A 27,608-nucleotide genomic window follows, 5' to 3' on the forward strand; every position below is an offset into this window, starting at 1 on the left:
CGTCGTCCAGGAGTATAACGATCGGGTAACATGAACGGCTGTGGTGACTAGCTATAGGGAGCTCAGCCTGTGCTCCGGGTTGGCAGGTGAGTGCGTGCTGCGGGCGATGGATGGAACGATTCTCAGGCCAGTGGCCCTCTGTGATGTGGGCTGGTGTGGAGGTGGGGGGACCCCATATTCCTGCTGGAGGTGGGGGGGGGGTCCCCATGTTTCATTATTCATAAATTGCTGACTTCTGCCGTGGAGCTTGATAAATACGGGGTGCCTCAAGTGTGCACCCTAACATGTCAACAGGACCCCACAATTGCTTCGTTTTTGTAAATTTGCTGTTATTTTATGTTTTATTATTATTATTATGAGGTAATTATATCTTAAATCAGAGCTCCAGACAAAATAAGTAAAAAAAAATGAAAATCCCATTAAATGATAAACTAACAATCAACTTTTACTATCTTTTACAATCTAGAGATTTGCCCCTGCAGTACTAGTTTTCTGCCACTAGATGCCTTCAGCCTGATGGCCCAGCCCACTTCCTCTCTGAGCCCAGGGTGCCCGTGACTGGAGTGCCATAAGAAAATAATGGCACTGCCAGCACGATTGGCGGTGGTGTGCGATTCCGTGACCGCCCAGCCGCTTGGTTTCGTGCACGATGACCGGGCGGTCACAGATCGCACACCACCGCCGATTGCCCTGGCACTACCATTATTTTCTAATGGCACTCCAGTTGTGCCAGTCAGGTTGCACGTTTTCACGCTGCAATACCGCCCTGCCCGTGTGGTTGCATGCTATCGCAGTTGAAAACACTGCACATTTATTTGCATGCAGATGGGGCAGCGGGGCTGGTTTTCATTTTTTAAATTTGTATTTACTTTGTAAAAAATTTTTCATTTATTTTTATTTAGTTACATTTTTAATTAGTTGTTATTTTTCTAAACAATTTTTTTTTACTTAACTGTATTGCTATCACACAGGGGATAACAAACAGGGCTAAAACACTTGCCCGGCGCTTGGAACTACATGTCCCGGGTGTCGGGCGATACGAATTCCACACCCCTGTACCTAGTCACATACAGGTACTTCCACTGCTTGCATTTAGCAATGTATTAATGATTACAGAGCTGTATTAATTTATGTATTTCATATCTGCCTAGGGTTCAGCTTTAAAGTGACATTAAAGGCTAAAGTGCCCCCCCCCCCCCCAGTGCTAAAGTAAGGACTTACCTTAAATGATGCCTCTAAGGCCTGGTTCACACCTGGGCGTTTTACAGCGTCTCTACGCGCTGTAAAACGCTCAGCATGTGAAAACCAATAATTGCCTATGGGCATGGTTCCCACCTGGGCGTATTTCAGCACGTAGGAACGCGCTGAAAAACGGCCTACACCCAAAGAAGTACTGGAGCTTCTTTGGGGCGTATTTTCCGCGCGTATCCATTGCGATACAGCCGGATAGCCCTCGTAAACGCGCGTTTGTCGCGTTTTTCTTTTACTGCAAAATGCGGTAAAAACACGTGGCACGAAACGCACGGCAAACGTGCATGTTTTGTACGCCCAGGTGTGTACCCAGCCTTAATCCCATCCCCTGTCCTTTTCAGCTGTCCCTCCAGCGCTGGGTGTGGGTCTCCAATCCAGTGCTGACTCCTCCGTCCTCTTCTCTGATGTCTGTCCCACGGAGTCTGTCCGGGTGCACACTGCTCCATAGACTTACCTTGTGTCTCTCCTCTTCTCCCGGCCGGACATCTGAAGTGCGCATGCGCCTGCCCCAAGATCCTTTGGGGCCGCCTGAGCGTCTTCAGATGTTCGGACGGGAGCACGCGGCAGAGACACCGGTAAGTATTAACCCTTTCAAAAAGTTTTTTTGTTTTTTTTAATTGTTTTGCATATATCTACTGCTTGCTAGCACTCGATGGAAACACATGCGAGGGATAATAACCCTTTAAATAAAAGTGCTCTGTCTTTTGTATTGGACAAACTGGCGCTCTCCTTGAATGCTACTATTGGAGGAGTTCTCCCCCCTGACTCCTTCCCGGATTGGCTGTCTGATAAATGGCTCCATTCATAAAGCTGTACACAAGGGTCACTATCTTGGTTTTTAGCCATGTGACTGTCATTTTCAAATCTCATTGGTCATTGGGCTTTTTTGAAAATTGTGCCGTGTCACAGAAGCATCAGCAACCGGATCTCTGACACATTGCTAACGTTTGCTATGTAGCCACTCTCTTGCTAACTGGACCCCCCAGATGAGGTTCCCTCACTAAGAAATGAGATTCGGCAGCAACCCAGACCAGTGCCCGAGGGATTCCATTAAGGTAAGTGGACGCCTCTCTTTGGTGATGTGTCACCCTGCAGCAGTATAATCCCAAATGTGACATGGCCCTAGAGATCCTTTGCTGGTGTCTCAGCTTTGTAAATTGAGCCTACTGGTTTGAAGAAGTTTTAGTATAGTACAGCGGTAGCCAAACTTCGGGCCTGCAGCTGTGGTGAAACTACGAATCCCATCGTGTTTCCAGGAGTAATGCCTGTGGCTGTCAGAGTCTTGCAATGGCTTTTGGGACTTGTAGTTCCACAAGGCTGAAGTTTGGCTACACCTGGTTTTGTGAATCTTTTTTTCTCCTTTTGATGTTCCATCTTAGTGCTCCTAATCTGTTAGTGAAGTATTGAGAGCAGAATAAGCCAGGCTTGTGTAGACAGAAATGAGCAATTAGGGCTGTTGTGGCCATGCTGCACCCACTGCTTAAATTTGGCAATGGTGTGTGGTTGTTGAGGCTCCTTGCAGCCTCTCCTGGCAGTGGTGGTGATGGTGGGTCGGTTGTTGAGGCTCATGGCAGCCTCTCCTGCCTGGCAGTGGTGGTGATGGTGGGTCAGTTGTTGAGGCTCCTTGCAGCCTCTCCTGTCTGGCAGTGGTGATGGTGGGTCAGTTGTTGAGGCTCCTTGTAGCCTCTCCTGTCTGGCAGTGGTGATGGTGGGTTGGTTGTTGAGGCTCTTTGCAGCCTCTCCTGCCTGGCAGTGGTGGTGATGGTGGGTCAGTTGTTGAGGCTCCTTGCAGCCTCTCCTACTTGGCAGTGATGGTGGGTTGGTTGTTGAGGCTCGTTGCAGCTTCTCCTGCCTGGCAGTGCTTGGTGGGTGAGCTGTTGCATTCTTGTTGCCCCCTCTGCATAGCAGTGGTGCTGGTATGTGGGCTGTTACTGCATCCTTGCTTCCTAGCAGCGGTGGGCGGATGGGCTGTTTACAGCTTCCTTCCCCTCATGTTTAGTGAAGGGGGGTAGACATATGTATTTTAATATATGTGAGAGGTACTGCAGGTTTTCTATTCTGAGGTTTTCTATTATGCTTTCTCCAGCAGAAGGCATGAGGGGACTAAAGTGCTCCTCCAGAAGATGGAGGAAGCCCAGCCAGCTCAGAAGACTGGCACTCTGAAGTTTAGAACCCAGAACGTCTCAGGGCTGAGTGCTTCCAGGTTTATTCCTTACAGAAGGAACTGGAACTCTCCATCCTGAATGCAGCTGTAGAGGTGTCAGGCTCTCGGAGAATCCAGGTGAGTCCTGGGAGCAAGAGAGGAGTACCGGGCCCTTTAACAGTATGTAGAAGGGATTGGGAGGCTTTTCATGGGAGTTTACTGTAAACTCAGGTAGACATCTGAGTCCTCCATGCAACACACATGAGTTTCTACCTGTCCAGCAGACAGGCAGGGGCTGATGCAAGAAAGAAATATGGCTCCAATCCCTTGAACATTGAGCAGGTGGGGGGCTTCTGCCCTATAGAGATGGATTATGTCCTGTACATCAGTTTATCCAGCTCCAATTGAATGTGTTCTCATTTTTATTCCCAGATGTGCTGTGCTTGATATATTTGATGTTCTCATATATGGTTGTCACCTATGGCACATTATAGAAGCTATCAGTTTGGATGACATAAAGCTGGCCATACACCTATAGATTATCTGCAGATTATCTATGGTCAGATGGAAAAAGTGCAACGAATTGCTCCAGCTACGCTAATCTGCGTGTATGGAGGAATCTCCCACAGGGCCGACTAGCAAGATACTGAAGCTTGGCCCAGTGGGAGATTCCTCCATGCACACAGTTTAGCGTAGATGGAGGAATCTGTTGCACTTTTTCCATCTGACCATAGAAAATCTAGAGATAATCTATAGGTGTATGGCCAGCTTTAGTTCATGAAATCAGCCCTGGAGTTTGCATAACCTTTTATATAGCATTTCCTCTTGTAATTGACAAGTATTAGGGGGTTCTCTTTTCTGTTGAAGTGGCTTTATAGGGCGACAATCACATCGAGTAAACTGCTCAGTAAATATTCTGGTCATTATTCTGAGCACTTATTGAATAATTAGGCAGCTTTTGATGCCTTGTATCCTTCAGTAATAATTCATTGTACAGCAAGCGGTAGGTCTACACAATATCAGGGTCATGAATTATTCCTACACATGGTGATTTTAATCATTGTGCTTTCTCTGTGTGCGGTCACATTTCAGCATAATGTATGTCCAGTTGGTGGTAACAACACACACTTATTACCTATTTTCAGATGAAGTATTTCATAAATCCATTGCTTCTTTTCTATAAGGGAGTCAGAGTGTCTATTGCCTTATTTTTTTCTTTCATCTCTAAGTTCATCCTTATATTTATGGCGGGACTGTACATTAGCTGCCTCTTGTAGGCAGTGCTGGAAGTGCAAAAATGGCAAGAAGAAATACAAATGTTTGCATGCATTGGTCTCCCTAGAGGGTTTTTGCTGGACGCTGTGCCTGGCTGTTTGGTGGACACCCAGCAAGACCCCCCCCCACCCCCACCCCAGGGAGAACAATGTAGAGAAGGCTCCAGATACCCCTTTATTTTCTCCAAGCTCATCTTGCTCATCATTTAGCATGGGGCCACTCTTGGGAGAATTAGGATTGAGAGCAGAAGATTTGTGAACTCCCAATTAGAGAATTCCTCTATGCTATATGAACCTGGAAGTGCTCCGGGTTCAGAGCTGTCAAATCCAAGCTGCAGCAGGTTGGGATGTCTGTGTATGGGCTGGTGGAAGAGGCTGTAGGCATCCTACTAGGGATGCGTATGGATGTTAGAAGAGAAAAATGAAAAATATGTATGTCGGATGACAAACGTGAAATATTACCTCTATTGTAGATTGTGATGGAACATTTCCTTGTTCAAGTACTGTAAACTCTATGGCTTTTATGGGTATAGCAAACTAAAAGTGGAACAGCAGGAATTAATCCTTATCAATTCTAAGCCCTGAAGATCTCTAATACATAGTGTGTGCGTTTGTGCGTATATAGATAGATGGATGGATAGATAGATAGATATAGATATAGTCTGTGACGAGAGGACGGTGGAGCCCGACGAGCAGCTTCCGGCCGGCCATTGTAATTACACGGCCGGCCGGGAGCTTTACATTCAAGCGATCGGGCGTCTCTAGAGATGCTCGATCGCTTGTATTAGCAGCTGTCACTGCCGTTGCCGGTCCCGAGATCCAATGTGCCTGATGCGGCCGGGACCGGCACGGCTCTGTGACAGGAGATCAAAGGGAGGTCAGTATACGGGCTCCCTTTTATTCTCCTCTCAGTCCCCGAGTGCAGGAAGTGATGTATATTACATCACTTCCTGCATTCAGTGTCACTCTCCAGCTACAGAAGCTGATGAAGCTGATCTCTGCTTCATCAGCTTCTCTTGAGGTCCCTAGGTGACATTAGGGGTCTTGGACCCCTGATGTCTCCATAAAGAGGACCTGTCATGTAAATTGGCTATCACATAGGGGGCTTCTTATCCCCCCATGTAATAGCAATTAAAAAAAAAAAAAAAAGTAATACAAAAATTAAAGAATCATAAAAAAAATTAAAGAAAACAATTTTTTTAAAGTCCCCGCCCCCCACATACACGGATATGTGTCGGGTGCGCCTACGTTCTAAAATGACGATTGCGCCTATTGTGCCACACGTGTTACATATCGCCTTAATCATTTGAGAGGATCTCTGATTAAGATCTGCAGTAATCTGATGCACTGTTGCCCTTCTGTTGTCTTGTACCAGTCTTGCCACTCTCCGTTCTGCCATAACATTGACTAGTCGCTGACGGCCACAATTCGCACGTTCAGACCCAGATTTTTGGCGACAGTCCAGTCTTTAAACACTTTAACAACAGCTGCTCTTGAACATTTAACGAATTCTGCTGGTTTGCTGATACTCGCTCCATGGCTCCGAGCGCCAACAATCACCCCACGTTCAAAGGCTGTTAAATCGCATTGTTTACCCATATCTTCAGAAAAAAATAACTTCTACTGTCGTGGTAAACAACTTGCTTCCCTATTTATAATGGTCTGGCCCTCTAGCAACAGCGCAAAAATTATAGCTAATTTGCCTACAAACGTCAGGTGGTCATAATAATCTGGCCACTCAGTGTATGCTGAGACGTTACAACTCCTTTATGGTCTGTCCACTTTCAATGAAAAAGAAACCCCAAAGCTGATACTTCCATGCTGCACTGAAGACATTATCCGGATGACTCCCCTTTCCATCACTTGTTTCAGGAAATGTAACCGTAGTTTCTAAACATCTGGAGTGCTGATTGCTCGCAGGGACTTCCCAAGGCCAGAGCGGCGTGGTACCAGAACCAAGCTTAGCAGCTCTTAGTGTACCTCTAGTCTCAGAACTTCTGTTTAAATATGGAGAAACAAATGATACACAGGGGTTCATAAAAGACAACCTTCACTACTGGACATAAGGCCACCACTAGATGGGTGTCCCACTTTGTTGCTGAAAGTTGGAGAAAAAAAATGTTGCCACTTGACTTTTTTGAGCCATTTCTGTTCCTTGCCCCATTAAGTTTTCTATAAACAGTACAGTGGCACCTCGGTTCACGAACGTTTCTGTTCAGGAAGTTTGGCAAAATTTTGCTTCCGTTGACTAACTCCGTATCGGGTGACGAACACAACTGCAGCCACCTTCCCTGCTCTGACACATGGTCGTTGCTTCCTCTAGTCGAGATTGCGGTCTGATCACAGTTTGATTGGGTTTGCGACCAGAATCATGGAACAAATTAAGTTCGTGAACCGAGGTACCACTGTTCTTAGTATTTCTCTGTAGGACACCTACAGCTACTACTATGGACAAAGTATCATACATGTGGTGTTTAGGTGCAGGACCTATTACTAAGGCAAGGTGGACAAATTCAAATGGAATTCAGGGTCTGGTCTGTCCAATCCAGGACACAGGGAATTTTTTAGGAGCCAGCTCCATTGAAAAGAAGTAGAGAACCTCCAAATTTAGGTGCCAGATGTTATTTTATGGAGCTCCTGGGATTTGTCCAGCTGGTCAAAGCTGGAGCAGACAGAGCCTGGAGCAGTAGCCCGTGGTAACCAATAAGCTTCTCTTTTTAGTTTGTTCAGTTAAAGTGACATTAAACCCTCAGATTTTTTAACATAAAACAATACTGTAATGTGTGCCTTACTGTAATCCATGGTAGTTTCCCTTCTCTTTGCTGCTCTTCCTTTTAAATCTGTATCTGTCCTCATGCTCTGCAGAACTTCTGTTTTGCAGCAGACTGCCTTGTCTCAGGAATGGATACACGGTGTCTGTGTATAAGGTTGTATAGGCTTGTAACCTGAGCCAGCACTACAGGAAGAGGCCCTGAGCTGAAAAGGGAAGTTCTCCCCAAGCATGAGAAGACATGAGGATTTAAAAGGAAGAGCAGCAAAGAGAAGGGAAACTACCATGGATTACAGTAAGGCACACATTACAGTATTGTTTTATGTTAAAAAATCTGAGGGTTTAATGTCACTTTAAGATTTGAAAATTAAAGAGAGAAGCTGATTGGTTGCCATGCGCAGCTGCTCTAGATTTTGTCTGCTCCAGTTTTGATAAATTCCCCTCACTGTATCATACATATGGTAATTATGCGCAGAAATGTAAACAGCATTTCTTTACGCGATGATAAAAGACAGAAATTAATAATTGCATTCTGGTTCTAGAACTCTCTGGTCCAGCAATGTCTGCATCTTCTAGAGGTCCGTCCAGAAACACAGGTCAGAGAAGCAAAACCACGTCGCCACCGCTAGCTTCTTCTTCCGCAAACTCAGCCAGTGGAGTCCGAGCAAGACCAAGCGATAAGCTGAACCCCAAAACTATAGATCCGGTAAGTGGTATTGTGTCTTATTAAAAATACTTTGTATAAATGTCAATTGATGTCAATGACCACACACAACAAGGTGACTTAAAGGAACATGCCCATCAAGGCTGAAAAGTTTAGATCTACAAGTAGGACATGAAGTATACCTGCTCGGGGTTTTAGGTTTTCATCCATGCATGGCACTAGTCCACCACACTGCCTTTTTGTCAGAGATTGGTGATCTGGGAACTCTATTTACTTGCTTGGTTGTAATGCAGAATAAGTGTTCCAAACAATGACCTTTTGAGACACTTTGCTGACATTCTGATGGCTCATTGTCCTGGAATATGTTCCGCCCTGGTGTAAAGGAATTATTTACTCTCTTGGCGGACCATACAATATATTAGATTCGGAATCTGTGTAAATGCTTCATTTCCCATATTTGGGTTTATTGGCAGATTTGAGTACCTTTTTTCTGTTGCTTTTTTACACTTAGGGCTGATGAATGGGGCGGTATGATGACCACATCTGCCAGTAAATATGGTCACCATACACCTGATATAAGGGGGGAAGGGGTTAGAGAAATGGGAGGGCGAATGGATGGGGGAGAGAATGGGTATGGAAAGGGAACCAACTGTCAATTAAATGGATTAAGATTATAATACTGAGGAAGTCAAAATGGTATATAACATCAGACAATGCTGCTCCTTTTCTCGATTATTATTCTTCCCTGTGATGTTGTTTTATATGGTGTATACAAATGTGAGATAAGTGCATTAGTATAATGGAAACTGAAATGCAAATATAATATGTATGATTGGAAAAACTATAAAGAGATATTAAACACACCATACATCCTGATTCTGTTGTCCACCATGTACTGTAATTCACTTCCAATAACAAGGGTCCTATAGACATGGTCGTGTATATGCTTTGTCAATCTGTGAATGATTTGGTCACCTGACCAATAGAATAGCAGAAAAATGATGATGTACAGGAAGGAAATGGGAAGGAAATACATATTGTAGATGCATCGTTATTTACACTCTGTATATTTTTGGAGTCTAATCCTCCTGGACAGATGTTTATTGTTCAAATTGTACTTTTGCACTATACTCCGTATAATCTAATTCAGTATTGTTTTTTGAAGACTTATGAGATTCACATGATTCACACATGGTTATTGGGAATTACTTTTTTATTATCTAACCTGATGATATGTGGTAAAGGAGGACTACTGGAACAGTAAAATATACTGTTCCCAATAGTTAGAGCCAGTGTGTGACACAAGATCAAGAACTGAGTGATCACAAACCGCTGATCGTTCAGCTCACAGCTTCTCCCTGCAGAGAGTAGTGACTGTCAATTACTACCCGCCGCAGGGATTCCCCCTTCCTTCTCTTTTCCTCCACCGATCATTGAAGTAGCAGAGAGGGGAGGGGGTGGGCACAACTGGCTCTGCCTCTAGAGAGTCAGAGCCAGCTGTCAATCAGGTAGCTGGGTGGATCTTGACAATATTGTCCGTATCTTTCCAGGTTACAGCACGGTTTTACACTGTCAGCGTACAGCAGGCGGACTTTGGGTCACAGCAATACATTAGTAATTGTGCTTGTGTTACCCAAAAAAGAACTATAGCCCAGAAAAAGGTTGTGTCTATAGTTCTCTTTTAAAGTATCAAAAAAGGAATCTTGAGAAAAACTTTCAAATATAAATGTAGGCATTCTGGCTGTGCACTGACTTGTACTAGCTGGGGTACATGTCATTGGTACTGTGGACGTTACATTCAGGAAGATGTCACAATGCAGAAGCCATCAATCCCTTTAACATTCCATTTTTTTCCCCTTTAGTTTGCTGAGCCCCAGAGATCTCCCTCTGCATTTGCTGCCATATACTCTAAAGGAGGAATTCCATGCCGGTAAATTCAGTATTTTATTTCTTCATATGATAGACTTCTGCTTTCCAAAACCCAACATGGGTATTTTCAGTTATAGGTGCACATTTGTGACTGGGGTCATTCTTTTTACAAAGAATGGCTCTTATAAATGAAATCATTCATGCTTAATGCAATTTATTTAATTTTTTCTTTGCTATTTTTGTATATGTTTTCAGGTTTGAGGTTGTGTTTATTCAACTTTATTTTTTGTTTACGTTTTTACATTTTAGTTCTCCATTCGGTCCTCCTCTGCTGATTGACAGCAGGCAGTGGGCAAGTGCAATAGCCAGCCTGCTATTGCATTTTAAAATGTCCAATAGCGGCCTGGGTATGGCTCCCTGCCTCTAGATGGAGAGGAGGAACGGGGCGGCAGCAGGGGCACAGCCGGTGAGGGTGGAGGGTGGTTAGCGGAGGCAAGGGGGCAGAGGAGGAACGGGGCAGCAGCAGAGGTAAGGGGGGCAGCGGGGGAATGCAGTCACATTGATATCTCCTCCCCGCTGGTGCCGGCTCCAGTGGTCTGTGTCCCCGCTGCCTCTGCTGATACAGGTGGGGAGAGCAGCGGGGATTGAAAGGGACATAGACCGCTGCAGCCAGCACCAGCGGGGAGGAGAATGCTGGAGCAGAGCTGCGGCAACTAATCGAAAATCAACTAATTGATGATGAGAATTGTTGCCAACGATTCTCATTATCGATTATAATTGATTTAATCAATTAGTTGTTGCAGCCCTAATTAGTTCCTACTTTCCCTATTTTATGTCCTGCTTGGGTATCCTTTTATATCAAAAGCATCATGTCAATGAAAGAGATGTGGCTTTACCTGAAGGGGCAGAGCTTTACAGAGCTGCAAATTCAGTAAACTTAGGAAATGTCATTTGACAAGGGTGGTTCAGCATATATTGAACAGGACTTTAGTGTAGCTCCAGCCATGGACTGCAGTAGAAGGACTCTGACATAATGTGTCATGCTTCATACACAGCTGTGTTTTAGCAGACATGTATTGTACTGCAAGTTCAGGTCAGGCAACGTGGGTGTGAAGGATGAGGACAGGGGAAGTAGATGCTGTCTATAGATTCACAGTAATCACAGTTTTTGGATAATTTTGAATTGTCATGTCATTCAGGGTTTTTTTGTGTCTTTGTTGCAGAGATTTCCCTTTTTACTTTCTGTTCACACAGGAAGTGAGGAGAATTTTCCCAACTGAAACATACAGCAATAAAAACCTGAAAGAGATCTCAGCCCTTTCCTACCAACTAAAAGAAGCATTTTTACTTCTGTGCCTCATTAGGGAGATATCTCTCACTTCCTGTTCCAATGACCTACATTAGGCCCATACACAAGGGCACCAAAATGGGAGCACAGTAACATTGCTAATGGCTGTCATGCTCCCTAAAGCTTGTTCAGGAACTACAGTCTGATTGTAAAATTGATGACGGTTAGCTAGAATGGTTGAAACCTGAGAATACCTTACAGCTGCTGTATGTGTGCTTCATTTGTGTATGGAGAGTTGGCCATTTAATCTGTACAGCCCCGATCACGGGAGTGCTTTCCACCTTTCAGGCTGGTCCATGGCTCTGTGAAACACAAGCTGCAGTGGGAGCGTCCTCCACAAACAATACCTTTTGACCCTCTACTCATCAACTTAGCCGAGGTAATTTCTCTTCTCTTCATTCCTGCAGATTCTTGCGATAATAATTCCATGTGGCTGCGGATGGCTGCGGCCGCTCAGCCTCTACAGAGCAATGACAGGCTGACAGCAGGCCACATGTGTTTGCATGTAATCGCACATGGAGCGATTACCTGTGCTTAGAGATAGATGATTGCCCCTGGACACAAGCTATTTGCATACAGAGGCGATTATTTGTGACATTTCAATAATGTTAGAAAAAAACAGTGCATTGCGTTGTAACAAAACAGCGATTTGTCCCCCTACTGCCCGTACACAGCCTGTGCGCTAAGACGCCTTGTTTTAGTATGCGGCCTGGTGTAAAAGAACCCATAGACTAATGTGAAAGTCATACAAGGCTTAGTATACATATTCCCCTAAAATGAAGAGACTGGATTTATGACAACTATGTTTATTATTATTGCTTAATTGTCTTGAAAACTGGGGGGCATGGTCAGAAAAAGCAATTATCGTGATCTCATCTGTATAATGATATTGTACATAGTCATTATTTTGGAGATATATATATCTTGTTATTTTTCTTATTCGTATTCTTCTGTCACCTGGTTGAGGGTTGTATAGAAGAGTCATGACTTGCACCATTTTGCAGAGCTGTTCAACAAACAGAAACAAGTGCGGTGGGTCCTTCATAGAGGTTATTAGGCATATACCGTATTTTTCCGTGTATAAGACGCTACTTTTTCATAAAAATCTTTATCTAAAAATAGAGCTGCGTCTTATACATGGGGGTCGCGGTTTTGAAAGTGCTGATACCACTGAAAACTATCCTCACGGAGTGCAGAGACAAGATAACAGTTCTCCTCCAGTCATAAATCTTTTGAACCTGACGTGAGCTGTTGCTGGGGAGATCGTGTAGGCAGTGCCCAGAGCGGTAACGTCCGAGCATTCTGTGACCATAAAAATGTCAGAAAGTGAAGAACAACCTGTAAACTCTCTAAACTCATGGTATGGTGTCAAACAAGAGGTGATTGTGAAGTCCTTCAAGAAATGTGGAATCAGCAAAGCCATGGACGGAACTGAGGATGATCTTGTATAAATAGACAGTGACTCAGCAGACAGCAGTGATGCAGCAGAAGTTGAAGACACTGATATGTTTGAAGCTAAAAGTGATGACAAAACCAGTGATGCAACAGAGGCTGAATAAAGTGATTGGCTCAGAGGTAAGTGTGATGCATAATATCATTTAAAATATTGATTTCTGAATTTTGGGTAAGAAAAGTTGGGGGCGTCTTATACATGGGGGCGTCTTATAGACGGAAAAATACGGTAACTGATCAAACCATTGAATTGCCATCTCTAAATAGTGAATGGGCAAAATAAAGTAGGCCTGGGAACATTCGCTGTATTTGAAAGTGAACCTGTGACCGGATCATGCAAACTAAGAGGGTTATTCAGAGAAGGGTGAAGAGTTTGGACAAGGCAGGAGAAGTGAACAATCTAGGACAACATAGCTGAACTGGAAAGTGAGCTGAATTGGAGTATTTTTTTTCAATCAGCTCTGTTGTCCTAGATTGTTCACTTCTCCTGCTTTCTCCAAACTCTTCACTATTTTGTGAATAACCCTGTAAATCATTTGCTACCCCTACACTGCAAGGGGTTCTTTTTGTCTAGGTTTAGAAGAAAGAAAAAAAAAAGTTATACTCAACTTATGCTCTGAGCCGGCTTGCTCTCAGACAGGTGCTTCTAGCCTCTCTCCCCCTGTTTCTATACACGGTGTATAGATGCGAGGACGCCAATGAAAATTCCAATGCTGCAGCGTAGGGAAAGACTGGCTGGAGGGTGCACAGTGACAGCTGGCTGCCTCGCTCAGAGCTAGTGAGTATAACTTTTGAAGCAAGACAAAAGCATGCACTTAACCCTTGCAATGCAGGGCCCTCCTGTAGCCCTACTGCAAGGATTGGGAAAAGATTTTCCTGCTGTTCTTTAACCCCTTCATGACTGAGCGTGTTTTTAGTTTCTGTTCATAAATGACTGACACATTTTTTTTTTTTTGAAATTTTTGCTGTGTAATTCTTCCACGTCAGTAATCTACTTTCTTACAAAGTGCACCCACACATATTATTATATATTGTTTTTTAGAGGACAGATAGGGCTATATATTTATATCACATATGTGTACCTAACGCCTCACTTAGGACAAATAAAATATAAAAAAGAGGAACAAAAATAGAAAAGAAAACACCTCTTCCCCAGTTTTGATTTTGTAGTATTTTTTTTAGAAAAATAGCACAGCTAAAAGAAATTTAATTAAATACATTCATTTATTAATCCTTTATATGGAAAAACCTCATATTCCTAGGATTTTAGAACATTTTCTGTACTTCTCAGCCTAAAACCTAACATTTTAATCCTTTTTCTTTTTTTTTCTCTTAAACCTAAAAGTGGTCACCTGGCATACAATGTCACCGTCACTAAGTGTCACACTTAGTGACAACGACATACTTTGAACATCACTGTCAGGGGGTTAAATAAGAAAAACCCTTAGGGTGAAAAATCTGCAGCCTAAGCTGCAAATTTCTGTTGTAATGGGTTGATTTTTTTTATTAATGATAGTATAAAAATATATTTAAATATATCATTTTTATTTTGTTACATTTATTTTTTTTTACACTTTTTTTTCACAATTTTTAAAAACATTTTTTTTACATTTTTATTTAATTATATCAAGCAGTCATTGTGAACTAATCTCACTGTTACTGTTTGATCATTTCATTTAATTTTTGGTTATTAGGCTGCGTCAAACTTAAAGTGACATTAAACCCTCAGATTTTTTAACATAAACCAATACTGTAATGTGTGCCTTCCTGTAATCCATGGTAGTTTCCCTTCTCTTTGCTGCTCTTCCTTTTAAATCCTCATGTCTTCTCATGCTTGGGGAGAACTTCCCTTTGCAGCTGAGTGCCTCTTCCTGTAGTGCTGGCTCAGGTTGCAAACCAACACACAGACACCATGTATCCATTTCAGAGACTAGGCAGTCTGCTGCAAAACAGAAGTTCTGCCCAGCATGAGAACAGATACAGATTTAAAAGGAAGAGCAGCAAAGAGAAGGGGAAACAACCATGTATTACAGTAAGGCACATATTACAGTATTGTTTTATGGTAAAAAATCTGAGGGTTTAATGTCACTTTAAGAACTGCCAAAAATAACCTTAGTGACACTGATCCTGCAGCATTTCAGGATCAGATGTCACGAAAGGTTTTCTGATCGTTCCAACAACAATCATAAAACCTGCAACATTGTATCAGCAATAAAAAAAACATGCATCAAAATGTTTCTATTGCTGAAAGTTTAGAAAAAAACAAAGCCGGTATACATCGGGATTTCCCGATCTTTTCCGGCTGTCAGTGAGAGCAGTAAATGCCGCTCTGCTCTTACTGCCAGGCACCCGATTGGGTGTCTGAGAAAGCTTAACTGTTTCATTAATGGATGCCTCAATACTGATTCTCAGCGGTAACAAGCCTTACAGAACCGCAAATAGCTCATCGCGTACAGTGTACGTGATGAGTCATTTGGGCACTTCGTGGCGGGACGTACAGTGTACGTCTCCCGTCACAAGGGGGTTAAAAGGATGTGCAGCAGCCGATGTAAGCCTTGTGGCAGCAAAAGGGTTGAATTGCAATGCAGTAAGTAAATATCGCCCTTTTAGTTTGCAGTGGTATATTACTCTATACCTGACTTCCATCTTGAGATGCTGGCTGCTTCTTTGCTGTCTCTGACTTTAGGATGTTCAGACACTGACCTGCAACAAGAATGCAAATAATGGAAGTCAGACTGAAAACAAACTGCTGATATGCATACTTGTTCCAGGTCAGCAACTTCTAAACTACTGAAGCCATTGGATCAGTATGACAGCCAAAATAATGCATTTTTTTTTTTTTACAAGGGTAGGTTAGTTGTGGAAACGTCTCTTCCTCTTCAGTAGAGGATCCTTTTATTGGGTTTTTTATGGTTTATATCATTTTATTCTTCTTCAGATCACGCCATTAGACAGCTGCACTCTTGAACTAATGTTAATACTTTAAAAACATGACCGTTTTCTTTTTCAGGGTCATTTTTCAATGCCATCTATAAGATTTCTGATCATTTATACCAGAATGCCTCATCTTCAGCGTGTCCCGTAAATTATGTGTAAACGATAGAGATCACCATTATGTCACACTGAAATACTTAATAAAATGATTGATTGTCATTTAGCATCAAAGTATATAGTAACATCTGTCAGAGATTTTAATTGGAAGAAAGCTTCTCCTGGTGTAATTATTTTCAGATGTCTCGGCCACGACTGAGATTAATCATAACCCATCACAGTCATTTTTATTTATTTGTCACTTGCTACATTGTCTGGCCAGGCTTTGGCTCATGTGTGCCCTTCTGGTCAACGAGAGGAATTGAATTAGGGCTTATTAGTCTTTTGTTCCCTGTAGAATGTTGTACACTGCTTGGTGACCTGTTAGTTTTAAATCAATTTACTGTTTAATGTGCCACACAGGTTTCCAGTACATATTGACTGTGAACTGCATAGGTTACATTCAGCTACATATGAAGGAGAAAATATCAAATGGATGAGACAGAGAATAATCATCTAAAAGGGAAACAATGGCATATTACCCATGATGAACACTCTACTATTGCAGTGTTTAATTTGAAGTATGTGCTGTAACTTATGGCAAACTTCCTTTTTTTATTTAAAGAGAGACCTTGACCCCAGATTGTTCTTTTAAAAATCGATTTTCTGACAGCAAAAGGTCTCCTTTTGAACTGGAGAATGACCTCAATCTTGGTCATCGTGGATGTGACGGCATTGGCGCCAGCAGACAGAGCTGCTACTCCAGTGACACTGTGTATTAATGTCACTGCTGGCTCTTCTCTGTGTGTGCGCGCCCCCTGACAGTTTCAGCAGTGCCATGTGAGCCATTGCAAGGAAGTGCTGGGTTGGGAATTCCCCTCTTAGACAGTTGTCGCCAAAACAGGTGTCCCCAGTAGAAGAGATGGGATTTTCCCTCACTTTCTGTCTTGATGATAACGGTCACCAGTATAAATAATGGGATGAACCTTCCTTACAAGTACTAATGCATGTATCCCATCGCACTCCTGATTGGTATATCCCAATGGTGGGTGCTGCAGTGACGAGCGGATGGCGCCGCAATCCCAAGTTATCACAACATAGAAGAGTCACTCGCCAAGCTATCGTGATACAACTTCATCCTTTATTATTGCATGTCAAACATACCATAAAGCAAACAACATTTTGGGGCCACAAAGGGTCCCTTCATCAGGCACACAATGTTATGCCTGATCACATTGTTGCCTGATGAAAGGACACTTTGTGGCTCCAAAATATCGTACTTGCCCAAATGCTCTTACCGGAATTTTTGGTCAGAGGGCGATTTCCTCTGACCAGCATTGCCGTGAAAAAACATGAAGCCAGCTTCCCAGCCAATCAGGAAGCCGTGCGGCGGGTAATGACTTGCGGCCCAGCTTCCTGATTGGCTGGGAAGCTGGCTTCCCAGCCAATCAGCATGGAGCTGGCTTCCCTGCCTATCAGGAAGCTGGGCGGTGGGTAATTACCCACCCCCCGGCTTCCTGATTAGCTAGGAAGCTGGCTCCATGCTGTTTGGCCAGCTTGATGGTGATTGGCCGGGAAGCCAACTCCATGCTAGCGGAATAACCGGTACTTGGTATCTGCGAGTACAGAGAGATAAATATTGGTGCATCCCTAATAATTACAAATGAAAGATATAAACAAGGTTATTTAAAAGGTTAAGACACATTGATACTACTTGACTCAAGCCAATCTCTTTTCACATGTATAGTAAAAGAATAATTGAACAAACTATACATTTCCATTTTATGTTCTGTAGATCTGCAATACAGAGATAAAAGCAAAACCTAAAGTAAGGCTAGATCTGTATCGGGCTCAGGCGCATTCTAGTACTATATACAGGGTTATTCACAAAAGGGTGAAGAGTTTGGAGAAGGCAGGAGAAGTGAACAATCTAGGACAACAGAGCTGAACTGGAAAGTGAGCTGAATTGGAGAATTGTGTCCAAATCAGCTATGTTGTCCTAGATTGTTCACTTCTCCTGCCTTCTCCAAACCCTTCACTCTTTTGCAAATAACTCTGTTATTAACTTTAAATTAGCCAATAAAGGGTATCACTTAATCACCTAGCTTTCTGCATTAATTGATGGCTTCAATAGTACAACACTCTATTACTACTCTACTTTCAAAAAACTAGAATGACATTCTTGAGTATGTATTTGGCCACTGAGCTTCTAGCATTTCACAGTTGAATAGAAAGGGGTGAGATTTAGCACCTGACTTAATTTGAAAAGAACTGCATAGTTCGTTTTTTTTTTTTTGTTTTGTTTTTTATTGGGAGGGTGGTCTTGTTTTTTAAAGGAGAACTATGTGGTTACGTCTTTTCCCCATAATTCTCCTTAGGGTAACGGGAGGACACAAACTAGCGTCCTCCCGTTACCCTAAGCTCAGTTTACTGAGACGCCGCAGCCGGAGCGGATCCCGACATCGATGTCAAGATCCGCCCAGCTGCGTGAGTGAAAGCTGGCTCTGCCTATCTAGAGGCAGAGCCAGCTGTACCCGCCCCCTCCCCCATCCAGTCAGCGCTGGCGGATCAGAGCGGGGAGGGGGGAATCCAGCCCCTTCCTGTCACGGCAGAGAGCCGTGACAGGATCGAGAGGTGAGCGAACGCCGGTATCAGTTCGCTCACCTCCCGATCTACTGAGCCGACCTGCACAATAGGCTAATCGTCATTTTCGCACGTAGGTGCACCCGACGCATATCTGCATGTGTATGTGGGGGGCGGGGACTTAATAAAAATGTTTTCTTTTTACATTTTTTTTATGCTTTATCTTTTTTATGATTTTTTTAATTTTTGTATTACTTTTTTTTTTTTTTACACACAACTTTATTGCTATTACATGTGGGACTAAGAAGCCCCCTATGTGATAGCCAATTTACATGACAGGTCCTCTTTATGGAGGCATCAGGGGTCTCCAAGACCTCTAATGTCACCTAGGGACCCCCAGAGAAGCTGATGAAGCAGAGGTCTGCTTCATCAGCTTCTGTAGCTGGAGAGTGACACTGAATGCAGGAAGTGATGTAATATACATCACTTCCTGCATTCGGGGACTGAGAGGAGATCAAAGGGAGTTCGTATAATGATCTCCCTTTGATCTCCTGTCACAGAGCCGTGGCGGTCGCGGCCGCATCGGGCACAGCGGATCTCGGGACCGCCAACGGCAGTGACAGCTGCTAATACAAACGATTGAGCGTCTCTAGAGACGCCCGATCGCTTGACTGTAAAGCTCCCGGCCGGCCGTGTAATTACAATGGCCGGCCGGAAGCTGCTCGTCGGGCTCCACCGTCCTCTCGTCACAGACAAGCGGACGAGTGGATTTTTCAAGCCCTGTGCATAAAATATGTTAAATTCACAGTTTTTAAAAAAAATGAATGCCAATTTTAGTACAATGATTGACATTTTAAGCTTCCAGAAAAGTGTTTTATGTGTAAACCACCACCTGGAAAAAAAAGCCTAAAAATGTAATATTATTGTGTGCACACATTCTTGTGGAGGTGTTCCGTTGTTTGCTTTGATCTTATTTGAAAATCACTGAGCTTTAGAAACGTATTTGCTGTTTGTCAGTTGATGGGATTCATATTTACTCTAGTAAGCACATTTTCTTCTTCTTTCTTTTGTTCGTGTGACAGGGTCTTAGAGAGACGAGACATCCTTACACATTCGTTTCACAAGAGGGATTTAAGGAGTTATTGATGGTTCCCGGGGCTGCAGAAAAAGCCTTGCCCTTATTACCCAATCTGGCAGCTGCATTGAAGGGTGCCCTTGTATGTATACTTTTATATATTATCTATCATACATCAGTTCTACAAATAGGTTTATTTTCTGTAAAAGAAAAAGACAACTCAGATTTTCATGTTTATTATTTCTTATTTAACAGACAAAAGTGTTTTGTCACCCTTCCCCATGATGTCTAAAACCCCCCCAACAAAAAAGACTAGAGTTTTTATGTTATTTTTTTATTTTATGTCTAGGTTTTTTTTTATCTGCAGATGTTTCCGGCCACCTCTTGATGATTAAACAGTAGTTGTATGCAGTGCGCCCCAAGTGCTATTGCAGTTTAATGAATTGGGACCTATGGCACAGGACTTATAGGGACATCTTTTAGCAACCAGTTTCTCTTTATTTTTATTGAAGAGCTCTTTAACTTGCCTATATTGGTAACATGCTACTGAGTTACTCTCAGTTCTGTGATTTTTGGTACTGCTTTAAAATGTGAAGTAATGCTATCTCGATTGTCAGGTCCATTCAGATGGTGGCGTGTTTGAACGAGGTTTGAATGGCTTGGTACAGCTAAGTGCTCTTGTTGGACCGGCATTAAACGTTCATCTGAAGAATCTGCTCACCAGTGTAAGTTATGAAAGTTACTAGTTAAACATTTCTTGAAGAAGACTTTGATTAGATAGGTCTGAGGGGGGTAGGATTGTAAATATCACTCTGCATCCCTTCCACTAATCATAATAGAAGTCACCAGCACTCGATATGTGCAAGAAGTAAAGCACTTTTTATTAAATTGTCACATGCGTCATACAGCCAACGTTTCGGGGCGACTTTGTGACCTAGGTCAAGCCGACTTAGTGACCTAGGTCACTATGTCGCCCAGAAGAAGGGACCCTGCGTGGCCCTGAAACGTTGGCTGTATGACGCAGGAGGCAATTTTAATAAAAAGTGCTTTACTTCTTGCACATATCAGCGAGTGCTGGTGACTTCTATTATGGACTGTATCTGACACGGCGCCATCCATGCTGTCACTTCAAGCACCAACCTTTCAACAAGGTCTGTACGCTGTATGGAGTGCAGGTGATTTCGTATTATCGATTCCTTTCACTGATCAGTTATGAAATCTGTACTGTGTATACACCGACCTCCTGGACATTTCTCATGCAATCCTATCTTACAGTCATAGCAAGGGGGAGATGGAAACTTCACATGCATAGAAAACTTTCATCTGCTTAAATATGGACCTAAATGTAGGACCTGATTTACACACTTCCCTCCAAGTAAGCCCTATAAGTGGACTTTTTATGAGATTTAGTATTTCCAACAATCAAAAAGTAATAATTTTTTAGCCAACTTCTATGTGATTTGAGTTGCTGGAAGATTTATGGTTTTGATGTTTTCATGGGCAATGTCTGCTTCTTAAGGATGGATAATCGGGTATTTCTATATAGCTATTGCTACCCCAGCCAGTATGCACAGCATCCTCTCTCTACTTTTTAAAATACTTTCAACACTGTCAAGCGGTTGCAAAATAAGGTCGGAGAACGCCAAGGAGGGAAAATGAAGCTGTCACATGCTGTGGCCCCAAGGGCTTTCTTGGCCTTATTTTTCAGCTTCTTGATGTTGTTAGAGGTATTTTGGTCTAGATAGAGGATGCTGGGCAGACTGGTTGGGAAAAGCAATAGTTGTGCAATAAATTGCACTTGTTACCAGTAATCTGGAGATACTTGATTATCTGTTCTGAAAAAGTGGGCAGTGTCTGCAAAACATGGCGACACTCACTTTCAGCAGGCAAGTCAAGCCAAACATTCTCTGTGGATATCTAAGTTGGTAAAAACGATTAAAGAACAACTCCGGGATACATTTAATTAACCCTTGCAGTGAGGCTGCTCCCACACTGCAAGGATTAAAGGGGTTCTAAACCCTCCGTTTTTTTTGCCTATATCTACTGCTAGCAAGCAGTAGATATAGGCAAAAAAAAATTTAAAAAACAAACCCGTTTTAACAGCGGTTTAAACTTACCTTGTTTTCGCTGCGCGCTCCCGTCCGAGAAAACGAAACTGCTCGGGCGGCCCCAAAGAATCTTGGGGCGGGCGCATGCGCAGTTCGGATTCTCGGCCAGGAGACTAGCAGAGACGCAAGGTAAGTCTATGGACGCGTGCACCCGCATGCAGACATCGTGGGACAGGAGGTGCCTGCAAGGACAGAGGAGTCAGCACTGGATCGGAGAGCCAGATGAAAACATCGGGAAAGATCGGATTAAGAGACGTCATTTAAGGTAAGTCCTAACATTAACATTTGGGGGAGGGGAAAAAAATGTATCCTTTAATGTCACTTGAACTGCTCATTTTTGTCTAGGGACTAAAATTTAAAAAGTTATACTCACTTGATACTCTGAGGCGGCTAGGTGTCACAGCACTACCTCCAGCTTCCCCTCTCCTTCACTTAAGTGATGGTATGTCCCTCAGCAACCTCACATCCACTATACTGTGTATAGAACGTGATGACTCGGGGACCTGAGACCGCTGCAGCAGGGGGAGCAAGGCTCCAGGGATCAGTCTAAGAACAAGTCCCTAGATGAAAACGAGCAGGGGTAGCCCCCCCCCCCCCGAGTTCTTCTTTAACCAGTTGACATCCGCGGTGTTAAACCCCCTTCCCATCCAGGCCATTTTCCAGTGTTCAGCGCTGCGGTACTTTGACTGACATTTATTCCGTCATGCAACGCTGTACTGAAATTAATTTTATACCATTTTTTTGGGGACAGATAGCGCTTTCTTCTGGTGGTATTTATTCACCACTGGGGTTTTTTTATTTTTTACTATATTAAGGAAAAATAAAACAGTTTCCCCTATATTAAATGATAAAACATTTATTATTACCCAATTTTTTGTTAAAATATAAAAGACGGGGTCACGTCGGGTAAAAAGACACCAAAAATGTCAAGCCTTAAAATTGCGTGCGCGTGCGAAACCTCAAAAAACGATAATACCCAAAATTGGCCCTAGGCGACGCTTTAAAAGCTGTTACCACTCATCAGTTTAGTGTTATCAGTGATTGATGGCCCTAAAATGATTGCTCTCACTGCGGCGTTCGCGGCGATATGTAACGTGTGTAGCGCAATTGTCGTTTTTGCGCGCTGGGGCACCGGACGCGTATTTACGTTTATGTCTGCGTAAACGTGGGGGTGGGGGAGTTAAACATTTTGGAGGGGTTTCACTTTTTTTTATATGTGACTTTTATTTTATACATTTATTTATTTTTACATTTATTTTTTTTTCTATTTTATTTTTTTATTTATATATATTTTTTTGCACTTATTGTACAACGGGTGTTTGCATTGGTCGGGTCTTTTCTGCCCGTGCGCGCCCGCGAGCAGAAAAAAAATTCCGCCTGGAGACGGCAATCCGCCAATGCTGCAGTGCCGTCCGTCCGTTTTTTTACAACGGGCGGACGGCAACTAGTTAAATCTAGTGCATAATGGATATAGATATAAGGATGGATAAGAAGTAAAATGTTTAAATACACAATCTCCTCTTTTCTAAGATTATCATCAGAGAGATATGCCATCACTTTCTCCATGGCATCACTGCTTGTGGCACCCTGTCACCGGGACATGGAGTGGGAGGAAATTTCACAAAGGGAAACACAGACATATATGAAAACCTGACACAGATCTGACCTTAGAAGAACGGGTGGGAGTTGTGCTTTAATAATAATTATTCTTACTGCTTTGTAGGATAGTTTGCTGGTTGCGGCTTTTCTTTACAGGTATATAAACATGTCGGCAAGCTGAATTTCTGCTGTAGTGTCCCTTTTAAATGTTGTCAGTGAGCACATAAAGGAGGTCTGAGATTTTTCTTTTAGGATTTGCGTTTCATTTTTGTATTTTTTTTTTTTCCATAGCTCTCTAAAAGACTAATGGACAAAAAGTATAAAGATTCGGTCACAAGTGCTTTACAGCAATTGGAGCATTGTGGTGGGAAGGTAAGTTTTGATACTACATTATAAATATGAAGGTGTGCATTAAAGAAAGATTATGAGCTCAAATAGCAGCCCTAAAATTACAGAACTCTGCTCTAAAGCACTGAGCAGTGAATTATTTGCAGTTGTATTACATTGGATGTGTACTTTAATCAATAGGTTACATGCTGGCAATTATACTATTTTGTTGAGTAAAAAAAAAAAATTCAGCTTTTGTGCCCCCAAAAATGCTTCCAAGCTCCCTCATGTCACTTAGTAGCACCCTAGATCACATGGCTGTGTCTACCATTACCGATATGGATATTCCACATGATTAGAGATTGCAGAGTCTGTTTTCAATCAGACAACTGTTGTCTGGAAGACATGCAGTGAGCAGAGAGAGTTGTCAAAGCCCAGTCCTTCTGATGAACAGGAATGCAGCCTACGTATGGCTACATATGGTGGCCTCCATGCACTGATATAATTATAGACCATAACAAGTTGTTTCTTGTTTTGTTTACCATAACACGCAATAAGATTAAACTAGAATATGTTACCTAAAACATTTAAATGTATAATTCATATTAAGGTTTGGCTATTCAATATTGGTGTCTGCAAATTATATTTTAACAAAGTCCATTTACAAAAACAACAAAATGAAAAATTATTAAGTTTATGATCTCTGAATATAGCCAACTAAAACATTTACCCACTAAAAGTGAATCAGTGCTTAAAGGAGAACTATGGGGTTAAGGCTTTTCCCCATAGTTCTCCTTGGGGTAAGGGGAGGACACAAACTAGCGTCCTCCCGTCACCCTAGGCTCAGTATACCGCAAGCTGCTGCTCGCGGTATACTGAGACGCTGAAGCGGATCCCAACAATTGTGCTGGGATCCGCCCAGCTGCGTGACTGACAGCTGGCTCTGCCTACCTAGAGGCAGAGAAAGCTGTACCCGCCCCCTCCCCCGTCCTTTCCGCCAGTCAGCGCTGGAGGATCAGAGCGGGGAGGGGGGAATCCAGCCCCTCCCCTGTCACGGCAGAGAGCCGTGACAGGATCGGGAGGGGAGCGAACAGTTACCGGCGTTACCTGATCTACTGAGCCGACCTGTGACAGTCTCATTGTCACAGGTCGGCTAGAACTATGAAGTGAGTGAAAAGCACTCACCTCATAGTTCTCCTTTAACTTACAATACAAATGACAGGTTCACTTTAATGTCTTAACCCTCCCCAAAATAAAGGGAAAAGAACAGGCACACATAGGGATCCTTTCTTAAAAAGTCATAAAAGCAGCTCCAGCAAAATGCAAAGATGTTTCAGTCCACCAAGGGACCTTAATCATAGCCAAGATCTCTTGGTGGATTGAAACATGTTAGCAATTTTTGGAGCTGCTTTTATGCCTTTTCAATAGAGGGACGCCATTAAGAGGATTCCTACGAGTGCCAGCTCGTTTCCCTTTATTTTGCCAATTTGGGTTTGGCAGAGGCTTACGCTGAGCACCTTGGTTCCCATATTGGGTCTGAGAAGGTAGAGCGGCTTTACCCTCCACGACTACATATACAAACCTTTCCTTCACCCCTTCTCCAACCTCCTAGATCTATTCAGCAACCAAGAGCAAAGAGAGGAAGCCCTTAGTAAGTTCCTGATCACTCCAGTCAGAGCTTACACGGGGTTGAGGACTCACCCTGCCCCCATGTGACAGTGCTGGGCCAATCCGTAATCACCAACTCTGTTACATGGAGTGAGTCACATGCTCATCTATACCTCTGGGGATTTTCTTTGCTTCTGGTGCTGAACAGAGTGGCAGATCCCGGACTGGACAGGTGCTGCGTGTAATTAGGTCCGGGTGTCCACACTTGGACCCAGACAAGTGTAAAGGTGCCCATACACCTTACGATTACCTGGACGAAATGCGGTAATTGATTTGTCGTATTTTCGTTTGCGCATGCGCAGTGTAGATCGTACGACTTTTGACGGACGGAAACGCCAGCAACCTTACGACAATCGTACGATCGAGCAAAGTTTTCAAACATGCTTGACCGTCAAAAGTCGTACGATTGTACAGTAATGTCGGTCGGACACTGCAATGCACACATACGATTATCGGACGAAGTCGATCGCATACGAAAATCGTCCGATAATCGTAAGGTGTATGGGCACCTTAAGTCTAATTGCAGACACCCAGGCCTGCTTAAATGTGCAGGTTCGGGTGTGCGCGTGACGGCATGTAACTGCGTGCACCTGCGTCCTCCCATAGAAAAGCACAGGCTGTTGCATGCAATTACACGCAGCACTTGTCCCTTCCGGGATCGTTTTTTTATGGGTGTGCATGCTATACAGACTTGTACATCTGTCTCAATGAGCCCTTAAGATCCAAAAGAGGGCAATTGACTCACTCAGTAGTTCCAGACACCTTCACAAGCTCTGTCCGTGCTCCTGTCACCACTTTGACAGCGTATATAAAAGCAGAACACTTCATGCTTTCAATGTTTTATAGCAACTTCCTTCTGGCATGTGAAGAAGGAAGAGTGGTCACACACAGGAACAACATTTAAGTTTACACACTTGTACTTGGCAGGAGCATAGGGCAGTGTTTTTATTTCATTTATTTTATTTAAAAAATAAATCTGAGGTTTTTTTTAGATATAAATTGGGACCAGTGTTGCTTTTTTAGTTACTTTAATGTATTTTGTTTCTTGTTTGGCAACTGAATTTGGTATTGTTTTCTTTTCAAAGGAAAGCCTAACGATAATCAAATCAAAAATTCCAACGTACTGCTCCATATACAGCTGAACATGCATGGAAACACTTGTGAGCATCGACTTTACATTTTAAGAAATGAAAGAATACACTGGCCTTTCCTATGGAGATATGAACATGGGCCCCAAAACCTAACCGAAGGTGGCCAAGTTCCCCTGTGTGCAATATTTGTTTTCTGTGTGGACTGATGTGTCTGAAAATATATACTGAAATATTACTATAAAAAAGAACTGGTGAAGTGGCTTCTTTTCTGTGGGTGTGATCTGGAATGCCGGGTGCACTGACAATTTATAGGGATTAGTATTTCTCTACTTGCAGTATCATTTAATAGCGTCATTTGTCATATGCAGCTTCATCACACACTTGCAGATTCCATCTGACCTGGAGCTTGTGGCACATGTGAAGGACTTTTATACCTTTTGAGAGGGATGTCTGACTCCAAAGTGAAAAATGTTTGTATTTTTTTACTGTGACTCTTCTTTGGGTTTTAAAAGGCTCAGAGCTATGGAGATCTTTATTTGAGGAGCGTGTGGTCCCAGGTGTGCAGGCTACCAATGCCAGCACATCTAACTGACCTGGGGGTGTCATTTACTGTAATAGCTTTTGTCATAGAATATGATTCAAAGGACAGTGCAGAAAAAATGTACCGCTGATTTTCTGCCCAGGGGAAAGTGTCATATTAAAGCTGAAATCTGGGCTAAATAAATAAAGACAAGAGACATTTGTCAACGTGTTACTTACATTTTAGTCTTCTTTGTGTATGTCTTCCAGATCTGTGCAGTAATCCAGTATGAGACCACTCTCAAGCAGCAGTTTGCCTTTGCAGGAGTTTCCTGTAGTACAGACCGGTGACCGCTGCTCTCTCTCCTTGTGCAGGGTGACTGGTCTTATATCCGCCCCTTCCTGTAGCTTTCTGCAGTACCTAGTAGTGGGTGAGGTCTGTTGGGTCCCTCCCATAGCTCTGCTCTCTGCACAGGCTGTGTGCTGCATAGTGATTGCTCACCGATACTTTTACAAGGTAATATGGGGTTTGCAAAGACATTGGTGCATTTAAAGACATTAAGGAATACATTTAAATGAAAGTTATTGTGCCCAGAGTCATTGCTCATGACATTTCAGCTTTTCCTTCAGTGGTACAAGGGGCTGGTACATTTCTGCCAATGCCTCAGTGTCTAGCCCCGCCACAAGCTATGATTCTGAGTTTCTGGTGCATGTGGGAGTTTTACTGTGAGCTCTTTTTACCACTTGGGAATTCAGTGAACAGAGCTCACTGGGTTCACCAGAGAAGTAGGACTGTACTGAACCTTGTGAGGTCATCTGTCTGTACCGTTATGGAGG

At 43.0% G+C, this 27,608-nt stretch overlaps 1 protein-coding gene across 1 annotated transcript; it reads left to right on the forward strand.

Annotated features, from left to right (window-relative positions):
* Positions 1 to 26,656, forward strand: PACRGL (PARK2 coregulated like). The gene is made up of 8 exons (XM_018561756.1): positions 1 to 86; positions 7,981 to 8,144; positions 9,965 to 10,032; positions 11,608 to 11,698; positions 19,467 to 19,601; positions 20,077 to 20,184; positions 23,458 to 23,538; positions 26,247 to 26,656. The coding sequence occupies exons 2-8, from the start codon at positions 7,998 to 8,000 to the stop codon at positions 26,301 to 26,303; spliced, it is 687 nt and encodes a 228-aa protein (XP_018417258.1). The 5' UTR covers positions 1 to 86; positions 7,981 to 7,997; the 3' UTR covers positions 26,304 to 26,656.
* Positions 26,657 to 27,608: the final 952 nt, after the last annotated feature.

The sequence above is a fragment of the Nanorana parkeri genome, unplaced genomic scaffold (assembly GCF_000935625.1).
Source record: "Nanorana parkeri isolate BGI_ZX_2015 unplaced genomic scaffold, ASM93562v1 scaffold543, whole genome shotgun sequence".
NCBI lineage: Eukaryota > Metazoa > Chordata > Amphibia > Anura > Dicroglossidae > Nanorana > Nanorana parkeri.